This window comes from Manacus candei, unplaced genomic scaffold (genome assembly GCF_025592945.1).
Source record: "Manacus candei isolate 608988 ecotype Guabito, Panama unplaced genomic scaffold, ASM2559294v1 h1tg000060l, whole genome shotgun sequence".
Taxonomy (NCBI): Eukaryota; Metazoa; Chordata; class Aves; order Passeriformes; family Pipridae; genus Manacus; species Manacus candei.
The window spans coordinates 8,454,428-8,467,393 of NW_026138108.1; the positions used below are offsets into that span (position 1 = coordinate 8,454,428).

Below are 12,966 nucleotides of genomic sequence, written 5' to 3' on the forward strand. Positions count from 1 at the left end.
TGTTCACATTGACGAGGGAGGAAGACAATTCTCAGAATAACTTAGTCAAAATGTTCAGTCCTGAATGTATTATGACAGCAGTGCTATTTGTGGGTAACCACTTGTCCATCTGACAGGAGTGGCTCCCTGATCTCTCCGGGATCTATCCTTTCCCTTCTCCAAGGGGATGCAGACACTGCCTTCATTTAATCTGTCTCTTACTCTAGCACAAAAGGTTTCTTTCTTCATCTTTTGCAGTCTGCTGTGCCCAAGTAGCACAACATGCAGCCCCTGGGAGCGCTACCAATGACCTCAGCGTGGCCAATCTTTTACCAAAAACTCCACGTAACTGCAGGAGCGTAGCACACAGCAGTTAATGCAGGCTGACGGTGAGTGGCATCCCGAAAGGGGACTTGATGGAATGTTGTTTCCTCTAGTGAATCAGCAGGAGAGGAGACATAATGGCCTTTCCTTTCAGTTGCTGTACATCAATCTCTGCAGAGCAATGCCTGTCATCACTCAGATGTCAGATGCTGTTTATAACTTTGCTGGAAACATAACATGGAAAAAAATGGTATCATTAGTTTCTCTTGAGATTGTATATGCATGTTTTAGGTTAACTGCTTTCACCGCTGCACGCTGTTCAAACATTGTTTTAGCAGTATTAGTGGCTTAGAAAGTTGTTTTATCTGTGAATTTGGCCAGTTGCTCTCTTAGTACGTGAACAAAAGACCATGATGTGTTCAGGTGCAAAGGTTTCCACAGCACAGGTATGATATGTCTCAGAAGTACCCCCTTGTCTTTGCTTGAACCTGCCGTTTTTAATGACACGAGTGCTGCAAGACAGAGAAGCATCACATCTGCTCAGCACCCCTGTGCCAGTTCTGTTTGTCACCTTTCCTTGTTTATCTGTCATTTAGACTAAAGACTTCTACTCTTTACTGTCATTCTTAATATGAAGCTATTCCATAATTCGAATCCTTCTTTCTGCTTTTCCCAGTGCCTTCAGTGCTGCCACATTGTTTCAAGGTGGGAAATGAGTCACGGCCGGTGTTCAAGTCTGAATGGTGTCAGATACAGCATGGATTTATAGCACTTTTTTTCTCCTTCCTAATCATTCCTAACATTTAAACTGGCCATTATGGAACACTGAAGATGTTTTCCTACATCTGTCAATTGTGTATTCATTGCTCTGAAATGATCCTGATTATCAGGTTGCCAACTGTGAAACTAAAAGTGAGAAAATACTGTTTTCTCCTAACGTAGATGTTTTATAAGTAGTTTATTTAAATATGAGGGTAGTTTTAGTTTTACTTTTCACTCCTGCAGACTTTCATATTGTGATTTCTCGTTGAAATGTGTTGATTGCTGTTCACCATTCACTTTTTTCCTCTATGATTAAATTTGTATTTTTTTTAATCTTCTTTTTCTATTAATTCAAACCCTCTATAGAACATATTAAGATTGGTGTTAGGACTGTTACCAAAGAAAACATCTGATGCATTTTTCTGCAGCTTTTAGTATTATAAAATTAATACCTGTGATATGGATAATGGGGATATCTTTGCAGTTGTTTAGTAATGGATCAGATAACAGCTGTGACAAAATCATTGTGAAGTTGTGACCCACGTTGCCTCATCAATGTGTCTCATAACATGGCTTGGAGAAAAGGGCATTTTAACCATCTTGGTTACTCAGCACTGCTTTTTCTGCCATGTCTACCTGTATCCCTGTAGCCTTTTGTCATGTGGATTTTTTATCTCCTATGAAGCTGTCCAAAGCTGTCAGATCATTTCATGCTGGCCACTGTACCACCATTAAATATAGCAAGGGTGACATGTTCTCAGGTGCAGAGGTCAACATAGTGCTTATGCATCACTTAAATTTTAGTGAGATTCTCATTTGAGGCCTTCATTCAAATTTTCTTACAACTTTGGGTGACTGACAAACCACTAACATCACTAACTTCAGTAACTGCCACATTAGGGTAAAATATACGCAAAATGCTTCCTTTCTGGTTTGATGCCTTTGTTATCTGAAAAAGAGCTACTTGATTTTTCCTTGTTGATTTTGCCCTTCTGTCATTTTGTATTTAAATATTGGTTCAAATACATCGATGGGGAATAGGCTGGGTGCTCTTTAACACCAGCAAACAGAGACGTGATCAGAAATACATTTCAAACCCTCTGGCTTTAGCCCTGCCTTTAGAGGTCTCATACTGAGACTAAAGGGCAAGCAGGAGCATCCAGAAGGAAGTGAATTACTTCCTTCCACGGTAAGCATTTCCCCTTTCTAGAGATTATTCCTGCCTCTGACATCCTCTTGCGCTGCTGCCTTGGGAATACAGTAACAGTTGTGCTGCCTGCAGCACTGGAGAGCAGCTGGGGCTCCATCCCATGCCACCCTTCCGGCTGCCACGTGACCTGAACCCGTTTGCTTTAGAATAAATTTTTAATAGATGGACATCTGGTTAGTTTGGTTTTGAATATGGTTTGTGTTTTTTTTTTCCTATGCATGTAATAAAGGGAAAAAGATTACTCTGGAAAATACTTCAGTTTTCGTTTAATAAACCTGCACAGTAGTTCATATAGCTTCCAAAACTTCTTCAGTTATGCAGCTATTACCAATATTCTCTGTGAAATTTCACAGATCCTGCCTTTTTATCACTAAAATCATGGCTCCTAACGCCACTTGCTGTATAAATACAGCACAATACCGAGACTTGGCGTGGTTTAGTGCTCTATTAAAATTAACACGGTTTTGCCAAAATAAGAGGAAATGTCTGTCTATTGTTCTGTGGCTGTGGGCGGAGTAAACGGATCTTTAGGGAGTCCCTTATTGCTGTAGGAAGTTATTGCAGAATGGCATTGAGCACGGACTGCAGGAATATTTACTGAGGGCTCAGGGAAACTTGAAAGCTCTTCAGCTCACTTAAAACGTTTATATATCCTGTTTCAGCGCCCACCAAGCAACGCCAAAGAGAGGAAGTTATTTCAGATCAAATGAACTTCTATTGTTAATCAGAAAGCTTAAAATTAACAAGCCAGATAATTTAAGTTAGTCTGTTTAGTTTGTTGGTTTTTTTTTTAATTTTTATTTCTTAGACAACACTGTAGCCCTTTCCAGTGAAAAGAAAGGAGAAAATTCTCCACTGACAGGAGAATTTTGCCTGCAGTAATCAAAAGGTTATATATACTAGTTATATACCAGTTATATATATATATATATATATATATATATAGTGTATATATTGTATATGTGTATATATATGTATATATATATAAAACCAGTGTATTACTAGTTATATATATGTAAATAGTATATAAATAGTATATAAATTAGTATATAGTTTTACATATATTTACTAGTTATACACTATTTATATAGTGTATAACTATATATACATACATTATATATATGTATTTATATAAAACTACTACAGAACTAATTATATATACATGAAACTACTATAGAACTAGTTATATATATAATATATATATGTATATATATATATATATATATATAGTAGTTTTACCAATGATATGCTAGTTCGACTTTACTGTGACTTCACCAACTGGACACTTGTTTTAAAGAAATAAAAACACACCAGTACAGTATTAAATTCATTCTCTTTTATCTTAACGCTTGGCTCTGTTGATCCCGCGGAGGAGTTCCCGTAGTGCTTTTTAACTCACTTTTCAGTTACAACTATACAAAAACACTTCACATCGTCCAGAGCGAGAGCTAAAGTACACAGTTAATTTTCGCCGAGCACTTGTAGCGCTTCATCCTTGACGGCAAAACGACCCATTTAGAAACTTAATTAAGAAACACACGGCAGCACTTTCCTAACTCACCGGTGGGGGCGCCACTGCGCATGCGCTCGCCATCGATGACTCGGAGGAGCGGCTGGCGCTGCCTGCGCGCTCCCGTCCCGCTCCCCCGTCGCTTCCAGGAGCCGCCGGTGCCGGGAGAAGCGGGAGGATGGTGAGGGACGGCGCGGTGGGGCGGGATAGCGGCACAGCGGGATAGCGGGGGGGGGAGAGGGGTAGGGACCCCCTCGGCCGGGCTGCGGGGCCGGCGCGGGGGAGGCGGGAGGGCGGGCGGGAGGAGCAGTGAGTAAGCAGTTCCCGGGCCACGCGGGGCCGCGGGCGCGGCCGGGCCTGGAAAGGAGTGTGGCTGGAGAGCGGGGCCTGCTGCGGTCCGGGGACTGATGCAGCAAGGGCCCTGTGGGGGTGCGTGCAGATATCTCTGCAGGGGGCTGGAGCACCTCTCCTACGAGGAGGGACTGCGGGAGCTGGGCCTGTGCGGTCTGGAGAAGGCTGAGAGGGAATGTCAACAATACACACAAGTATCTCAAAGGCCGGTGCCAGGAGAATGGTGCCACACTTTTCAGTGGTACCCAGAGGCAGGGCGAGGAGCACTAACCGTGAACTAAAACACAAGAAGGTGCACGTCACCACAAGGAAGAACTTCTCTGCGCTGAGGGTGACAGAGCACTGGAACAGGCTGCCCAGGGAGGTCATGGAATCTCCCTCTCTGGAGATGTTCAGAACCCACCAGGACACGTTCCTGTATCACATGCTCTAGGTGAGCCTGCCGTGGCAGGGAGGCTGGTCTGGATGATCTCCAGAGGTCCCTTCCAACCCTAACAATTTGACAAAAGGAATTGAACAGAAGGAAGAATTTTTTCGCCAGAAGGGTGATTAGATGTTGGAATGGGCTGCCCAGGGAGGTGGTGGAGTTACTGATCCTGGAGGTGCTTAAGGGAAGACTGGATGTGGTACTTTGTTGACACGGTGGTGTTTGGTCATAGATTAGATTCAATGATCTCAGAGGTCTTATCCAAACTAATTGATGCTGTGATTCTGTGAAAACAACCAGGACTCCCCTCAGGAACACTCCTCCTGCCCGCTCATTAGTGGCACTAATGAGTTTTGTTTTCTCCATTCCAGTTTCGCAACCAGTATGACAATGATGTCACCGTGTGGAGCCCGCAGGTAAAGCCTTTATGTGCTTTGTCACTGGGTTTTTAACTTGCTTCTTGGGTTTTCACCACCTCACAGGCTGTGTAGGTTGTTGTCAGGTGCCTGAAGTTCCTGCAGGCTGCTCCTGTCTCCCTTTGTAGGCTGTGGGTGTCTGGAAAGCCACTGGCACATCTCAGGACTTCTGGTGTATAAACCTGAGTGGTGCTGAAGTGTGCCCTTTCACCTCAAAGTGCTTAAGGCAGTTGCTTTCTGTGAGGTACAAAATAGATGCTATCACCTTGGGAGTTGGACTAGATGATCCTTAAAGGTCCCTTCCAACCTAAACCATTCCATGGTTCTATGATCCATTTACAGATCTGTAATAAGAAGTTGGTAAGTGAGGTACCAGAAGCATGAAAATAAGCTTAAATCTTCCCACTGTTAGGCCCCTGCTAGGTCATTCTCTCTTTTGTCCACTAGATAATACTGGAAAGGAACTATTTAGTTTATAATTGGGAATAATTTTTTTCCGTTAATCACTTCATTCAAATTGTTCGGGGAAAAAAAAAATCAAATTGTTAAGAGTTGGTATTTTGTGCTTGAGTGAGAATATGCCACTTCTTCAGGTGGGATATAACAGCAGCTGTTTTTCTTTCTGTGCACAATTTTAACTGCCTTGTAAGCCCCTGTTTGAATGCCTGTGTCCACAGGGTAATTTGGAGCATGGAACCTGGGGTACTGACTTCTGTGGTACAAATTCACAGATCTTCATTTTCTGTATTGAAGTGGTCACAAACATTCACGTGGAATAAATTCCACGTGTAAAGCTTTTAACCTTGAGAGCTAGAACTTGAAAGTGGCTAAATGCCATATCATTCTGTGCTGCAGTTTGTGCTTCAATTCTGAAGTCTATGCAGATGTGTGTCCCTAGTTTCCCGTGTTGTGGACTGTCAGGGAGGCTTCTTGCTGTCTCTGTAGTTAAGATTATATTGAGCTTTGCACTTGAATTTGAAATTTTCTTACCTCTGAGTTAGTTCCCCACGGTTTATTGTTACTAGAAACATACACTCGGTGTTCTGAAACTTACATAGGTTGTGTTGAAAATAAACATTCTGGAATTCTAAAAGCAAGTGTCAGCTCAGGTGTTTAATGTTGCCTCTCCTCTCAGTATGGACATTTTAAGAAGGGATACTTATGGAAAATCAGAGCCTTGGAAAATGACTCATTTCTATATTTAGCAAAACTAGAGATTTTGAATCCAAATAACAGATTTTGTTCCTATAAAGCTAGTGTACCATTAGTTTATGGGTTTGTACTGCTACTGAAAATCTTCATCATGTACTACTATTGTATCTGATACTTACTTTCCCTACATTGCAATGGAGAGTGTTTCATGTTTTCAATCCTATATGAGGACAACCTTGAATATTTGCCTGTTTTTTTTAGTCAATAGCATGATAGGTGTAGATGCCTTTGTACTGTTTTCATCCTTAATGATTGTGTTTCTCTGGCAGGTTATGTATCAGAAACTTTAGTTTTAATGTTTTTCATCTTATCTGTTACTTAAAAAATTACTTTTAAAACTATAACATTCTCTTGAGACTTTTAATAGATGTGGCAAAGTCATCCAGCTGTGGGCTGTTCTTGCAGGGCAGCTCTGCCCTGTCTGTCATGGGCTGGAGGGCAGAAAATGAGACACTTTGCCCTCAGTGGTGCCATTAAATGGACATTGTCACATTTTCCTACAAAGCTTCTGGACACCTCTGCAGAACTGTGGGGACTTGATTTCCTTTGAGACCTCTACTCCTCTTTCAGACTTCACTGCAGTTGGCCAATAACTTGTTCAGAAGTTATTGGGGAATGGATGGTGAGACACAACAATTGCGTAAGACTCGTTTCTTCAGGAAACTCGATTAAAAGTTAAGTGTCCAACTTCAGCTGGAAGTTCTGTCTTTGAATCACATCAGGTCAAATACTGATTCCTCTAAAGACAGTGACAAAAGTCTCGTGATTCTTATGTCAAGATTAGTGTCAAGATTCTAGTGTCAAGGTTATTCACCCTTTCTTTTTAGTTTTCCTGTTCCTCTGTGTGCAGTAGTGAGTGACTTAGAGATGGCCCGGTTTCCGTGGGTTAGTGGTGAGGTGTTGCAGAAGATAATGGTGGAGATCCGTTGGTTGTAGGTTTAAACTGTGACGCAGAAAGTGCCCCTGTTGGGGTGGGGAATCAAAGGTCTGAGAGTCCAAACCCATTGAAAGTTGATTCAGAGGATTAACTTGAGAATGATCACCTTTGATTTGTTTTTGTAGGGCCGAATTCATCAAATAGAATATGCCATGGAAGCCGTGAAACAAGGCTCAGCTACGGTGGGGCTGAAGTCCAAAACACACGCTGTTCTGGTAGCTCTCAAGGTAACTTCAAAACTGTGTTCTTGGGACAGTAATGTTCGTAGAAAAGTTTGGGGTTGGCAGATTAGCTTTGTGCAGTCAGAACTTCTATGTGTAATGTAAATACAATCCCAGTTTCCTTTTGCTTGACTACCAGTATAGAACTGAAATATTTTCAATACCCATGCAAAGCAGATTTTCACAAGTTGGTGAAGGAAATGAATGGAAAATTTTTTTTTCCCTTTAAAAGATGATGTCCTCTTTTTTTCATTAGTTATTAAGTAGTAAATATATTCCTTTCTTTTCCCAAAGCTTGAGTGAGTGTCTGTTTTTTCTTCCATTCTGACAGGTTCCTACTGAAGTGAAATTAGGTTTTTCTTGTCTTCTGTTGCAAGTTTATAAATTTAATTTTTTTTTCATTGTTTCGTGATCATATTCAGTTCTTGCTATAAATGTTAGCAGATTTCTCCACGGTGCTTGTCAGACTGTTCAGTTTGCCACATAGCTTTCTCCTTTTATGCATAGAGAGCACAGTCTGAGCTGGCAGCTCATCAGAAAAAAATCCTGTACGTTGACAACCATATTGGTATCTCAATTGCGGGACTTACTGCCGATGCAAGACTCTTGTGGTGAGTATCCTGGTTGTTGACATAACACAGTTCTGCAATAACGAGTGAAAGTTCATTCAGACTATTGCAAATGAGATTTTCTGCTTGGCTATGGATTAGTCTTGAGCTGCTGCTTTGTTGTACTATGCCAAAGACCTCAGTGTGAAATTCTGGCAGATTTTTAACTGGTTGGCAGAAATCTCATTTGTTTGGCCCAAAATTTTGCTCCTTGGTTTTACTGCTAGTGAGACAGTCCTGTCTGGTTTCCTCAGCGTGATGGGGTTGCCAAGCAGTCTGAGAAAGTGCATCATTTCTTTCCCTCTGGCAGCTGCTTCTGTGTACACACACTTTAAAAAGTTACTGAACACACAGAGTGCTGTATGTGTGGGCTTCAGAGGGGCTTGCTTTTACCTGCTGGCCACAGAGTTTGATCAGGTGAGGTAAATGTACACAGAAGGAGGAGTGTTCCTCAGTTTGAAAGGACAAAGAAGGGGTAGGAAGACTTTCTAAAATAAATGTTACAAAGCAATGTTACCATTTGACTGTGGCTTTTTTCCATCTGTTGTCTGCGTGAACTTCTACCTTCTTTGCATTTGTCTGGCTGAAATACTTTTATACTCTTTTCAAACCTGTGGTCAACTTTCTAAATAACAATTATAGGTCATGGTGAAATGAAATTATGTAAAGCCCTTGACCCTTTTTCTCAACAAGCAGAGCTGAAACAAAAATGTTTACCTTAACAGACAAGTATTAAGACAAAACTTCATTGTGTCTTTGATCTATGCATTGGTTTAATTTTTTTCTTTTTTTATTTTTTGCTTTCTAGCAATTTCATGCGTCAGGAGTGTTTGGATTCTAGGTTTGTGTTTGATAGACCTCTTCCAGTTTCTCGCCTAGTGTCACTAATTGGAAGCAGTATCCTTTTTTTTACACTTGCAATACTTTCGCAGCTTTTTACTTGTTCATAAAGTGATTTTCATATGTCACAGCTTAAAACTCAAGTTGGAAAATCTGATTGGAAAATTTTTCTTCATTCACACTGCTCATGTATTCATTCAGAGAATATCCCATAAGGATGCACTTTGGTGCATCTGTGTTTGTCTTAGGAAAATGTTCTGGGTAATGAACATGTGATTTTGAGACTGTTTCCTTAGCCTTCTTCAGAAACCCAGATCCCGACGCAGCGTTACGGCAGGAGGCCGTATGGTGTGGGACTGCTCATCGCAGGCTATGACGTGAGTAAGCTGCTCTGGTCCCCAGTGAGCTGCAAGGAAATGGGATTAGTGAAACTTTGTGCAACAAGTAGATGTTAAGAGGGAAAGACGGAAGAGGCAAACTCATCAAAATTCTCGGAATAAGGAAATAATTGTCTGTATCTTAGCCTAAAACATAGCTTTTAGAAGTGTTAATACCTACACTTATTAGGTATTTTAAGGTGCAATATGAGATACTACAAAAAATCAGGGTTTTTTTCTGTAAATGTTTTGCTGTTGATTTGGGATGTTTACAAACTATTATTCTGAACACTTTCTATTAAAAAATGGATGTGGAAATCATCACTGGCCTCTCTCTTACTTGTTTAGCAGCAAGAGTTTGCACATGCAGGATCTCTACCCTCAAGATTCTTGAAATTTTGAATGGCATGGTTTAGTCTACAGCCAGTTTTTACTTTTCTGCAGATAAGACAGAATGTGTTTAAAAAACCTGCTGCAAGCCATGAAGGAGGGAGATTATATACATAAGCACAGTATAGAAGAGAGAAAGAAATGTTTTTTGTGCCAGCCATCCTGTCTGCATAAAAGCTCCATCTTAATGAATGAAGTATGGAGAAAGAGTTGGTTTTGGTTTTTTTTATTTATTGGTGGGGGTTTTTTTAGAATAAGTTTTGAAGGAATTGTATAAGAACAGTGATATGATCAGCAATATAAAATATGTTTTTGTGCATACATACGGCTGTGCTATATACCTGAAGCAAAACTCTTTCAGAAAATCTCATGTTCAAGCAGCAGAGACTTGGTATGAATTTATACATTTGTTTCACATTCTGTTGGGTTTTTTCTCTCTCTTTGTAGGATATGGGCCCTCACATCTTCCAGACTTGTCCCTCTGCAAACTATTTTGACTGCAAAGCAATGTCCATTGGTGCTCGTTCACAATCGGCACGGACTTACTTGGAGAGGCACATGACTGAGTTCACTGACTGTGAGTAGTGGAACCCTCTCTAGCTAATGGCTTTCATCAACTCTGCAGTTTATTTTCTGCTACTGCTCCGTTCTTTTGCATTTAGTGAGATGAAGATAAATTTTGGGAGACAAGTCTGGCATAACAGTAAATCTGCGTGAGAATGTTACAGATTTTCATGTCTTAACACGTGGATGCTTTTATTGCATCTAGTGAAAAGAGAAGCTGTGCTCAGGAAGGCAGGGAAAAAAGTGAAAGGCCTCTGACCTGTTTAACTCAGGGGAAGTGTAATTCTTTCCATAGCAGCGTATGTCAGTGCAAGTATTTAGGTGGTGCATTTAAAGTGTTGAATTCATTGTTGTATGGAATGATGAGGAGGAGCCTATTGAATAGCTTCTTGGGGGAAAAAAAAATCAAAGCTGGAATATCAATGCAGTGGAGGCACTGGAGGCAAGGCAAGTGTCAAAACCAGATGCACTTGACCTCAAATATAGGGGAGGGATGGTTTCTCAAGGAATGCTATTATAACCACCTCTGTGCTCAGTACCACGAGGGAGAGGAGCTCTGGAAGACAAGTTAGCCCAGCTGATTTTGTAGTTCTCAAATAGGAATAGGAAGAAGGTGAAATGAATGTCCAGAGATAATTCCATATAGTCCATAACTGTCTTTCTGATTCCATTTTAAGGCAATCTAAATGAGCTAGTTAAACATGGACTGCGTGCCCTGAGAGAGACTCTTCCTGCTGAACAGGATCTGACCACCAAGGTAAGTTCTAGGTTTTAGGTTTTCTTAAGGAATTTTACTGCCATTGTTACTAGAAATTACTGTGACACAATTCTTGTGAAGTTTGTCTGACAAAGCACTGAGACTTGAAAGCTGAATAGTGGTAGATAATATAATCTCCATTTAATGTCACTAGTTTATCTACCATTTCTTAATTATCTCACATTTAAGTTTCTTAACAAAAATGATGCTTTCACTAAATAAGACATTATTTCTCTGGATGCTTCATTCTATTTTAAGCTTTGATCAGTGTTAATAAACATTACATGCAACTAGAATCACAGCCTTGCTTTGTGAACACAGTCAGTCATTCACTGGGAGGTGAGGGAAGGTAGTGCACCAACAGTTGGTTGAGTATCCAGCATCAGAAAGGTGTACAAATTTCTGACAGTGAATTGAGGAGCTGTTGAACAAGACAATTCTAAGGATATCCATTAGTTGGTGTTCTGCTTGTGGCCTTTTTCCATCACCTTGTTTTTTAGAACACTTAAACTATTGAAAATGCAAAATGAGATTAAAATAAGGGGTTTTGAGAAATTGTGTGTATTCAAAGGAAAACTAAATGAAAGAAGTTGAAACCCTTGAATGATTTTTACTTGCTCGATTTTGAAACATGATAGCTTTTGTAAGTGAAATCTTACAAAAAAGGTTAATTGCAGAAAAACACTTCTCCCTGCTTTCAAAACTTTGTTTGACAGAATGTTTCCATTGGAATTGTGGGCAAAGACATGGAGTTTACCATCTATGATGATGACGACGTAGCGCCATTCCTGGAAGGTCTTGAGGAGAGACCACAGAGAAAGGTGTGTGCCTTGGATATAAATGAATAGGCTTTGTTGAAAGATGACATTTAGATATGATCTATTATATTTAAAATAAATTTAACTCTACTACTCTAGTGGAGTTTTAGAAAGGCAGTTTTTAAAATTTGAAGTTACCATATGAACACTGTATAATCTCAGCTGGAAACTTGGAGGCTTTTTAAATCAGTTTATGCTGAATTTATGCCAGGCTGTTCCAATGTCATCTTCTTTCCTCAACTTTGATCAAGTACAAGTTTTCCCTGTTTTGCAACAGAAGTGGCTGCTTATGTTTCTCATGCCCTTCACATGATGCCTCCATAGTCTCCTAATTACCAGCTCTGTCCTGCTCATGCTTAATTTGGGTCACACTGCTTTTTAAGCTGTTTGCTGACATGAGCAGCATTTGCCACTTGTGATGCTCAAATCAGGATAAAGCTGGTTTGTCAAGTGTTGTCTTCTGCCTTCCTAAAATATTTGTTTTTCCTCTCTTTTAGCCGGTTCCACCTGTAGAAGAAACTGTGGAAAAGGCTGAGGAGCCAATGGAGCACTAGTGGGTGGATGAGTTCCTCTGTGTTAATGTATAACAATACAGGAACATTTATCCATTTGCTGGTAACTTTATCCTCACCTGTATACATTTTCTGACGCTACATTCTGAAGATTGCTCTTAAAGACACCAACCCACCTATCCTTGAAAGGTAGACAGGAGGTCATACTTGGGTGTAACTGCTTGGACAAGAAAGGTGTAATCATTTTCTAAATAGTACATGATACTGTTTTTTAAAGAAAAGATACTGTCTTTAACTCATAAGGACAAGTGGAAATAAATCACTTTCTTGGACTCTGCTGTGGGTTTGTTTTTATTTTAATCTGAACAAACAGCAATTAAAATACTTGTGTCATATCAAGATGCCATCATGTGTCTGACCACTTATCAGAGTGAGTGTTTACTTGCTGTACAGAGATGTGGTGCTCTTGGAAACTGTTGAAGTGAGAGGACCTTAAAAAGCCTAAAAAACTGTAAAATAGTTGTGGAACAAACAGAGGACGGCATGTTTCCCTGGGTCAGCTTGTCTCAAACTGAACATGAAAAGACACTTGTGATTGTGAGTGTTAACCAAGAGCGTTGCAGGCTGAAGAAGTGTGAAGCTGCCAACCAGGTTTTGTTTGCTTTTTTCGGGGGGGGCTGACTTAGTCAACCCCAGCTCATTTGGAACTATTCCTTTAGATCCATCAGCCAGCCAAGGGCAGCAAAGGGCT

The 12,966-nt window shown here is 40.5% G+C and overlaps 1 protein-coding gene across 1 annotated transcript; it reads left to right on the forward strand.

Moving 5' to 3' along the window:
- The first annotated feature begins 3,856 nt into the window (after positions 1–3,856).
- On the forward strand, positions 3,857–12,547 carry PSMA1 (proteasome 20S subunit alpha 1). Its single transcript, XM_051803933.1, has 10 exons — positions 3,857–3,966; positions 4,935–4,979; positions 7,254–7,355; positions 7,857–7,960; positions 8,766–8,854; positions 9,104–9,174; positions 10,012–10,141; positions 10,806–10,885; positions 11,602–11,706; positions 12,201–12,547. Exons 1-10 carry the CDS (start codon positions 3,964–3,966, stop codon positions 12,255–12,257), a joined length of 786 nt encoding a protein of 261 aa, XP_051659893.1. The 5' UTR covers positions 3,857–3,963; the 3' UTR covers positions 12,258–12,547.
- Positions 12,548–12,966: the final 419 nt, after the last annotated feature.

Bases quoted from the DNA above. Each gene is read 5' to 3' on its own strand.
- PSMA1 (XM_051803933.1), top strand. The intron at 9,175-10,011 runs GTGAGTAAGCTG...CTCTCTTTGTAG, and splicing joins TGCTCATCGCAGGCTATGAC to GATATGGGCCCTCACATCTT. The intron at 10,886-11,601 runs GTAAGTTCTAGG...TTTGTTTGACAG, and splicing joins AACAGGATCTGACCACCAAG to AATGTTTCCATTGGAATTGT.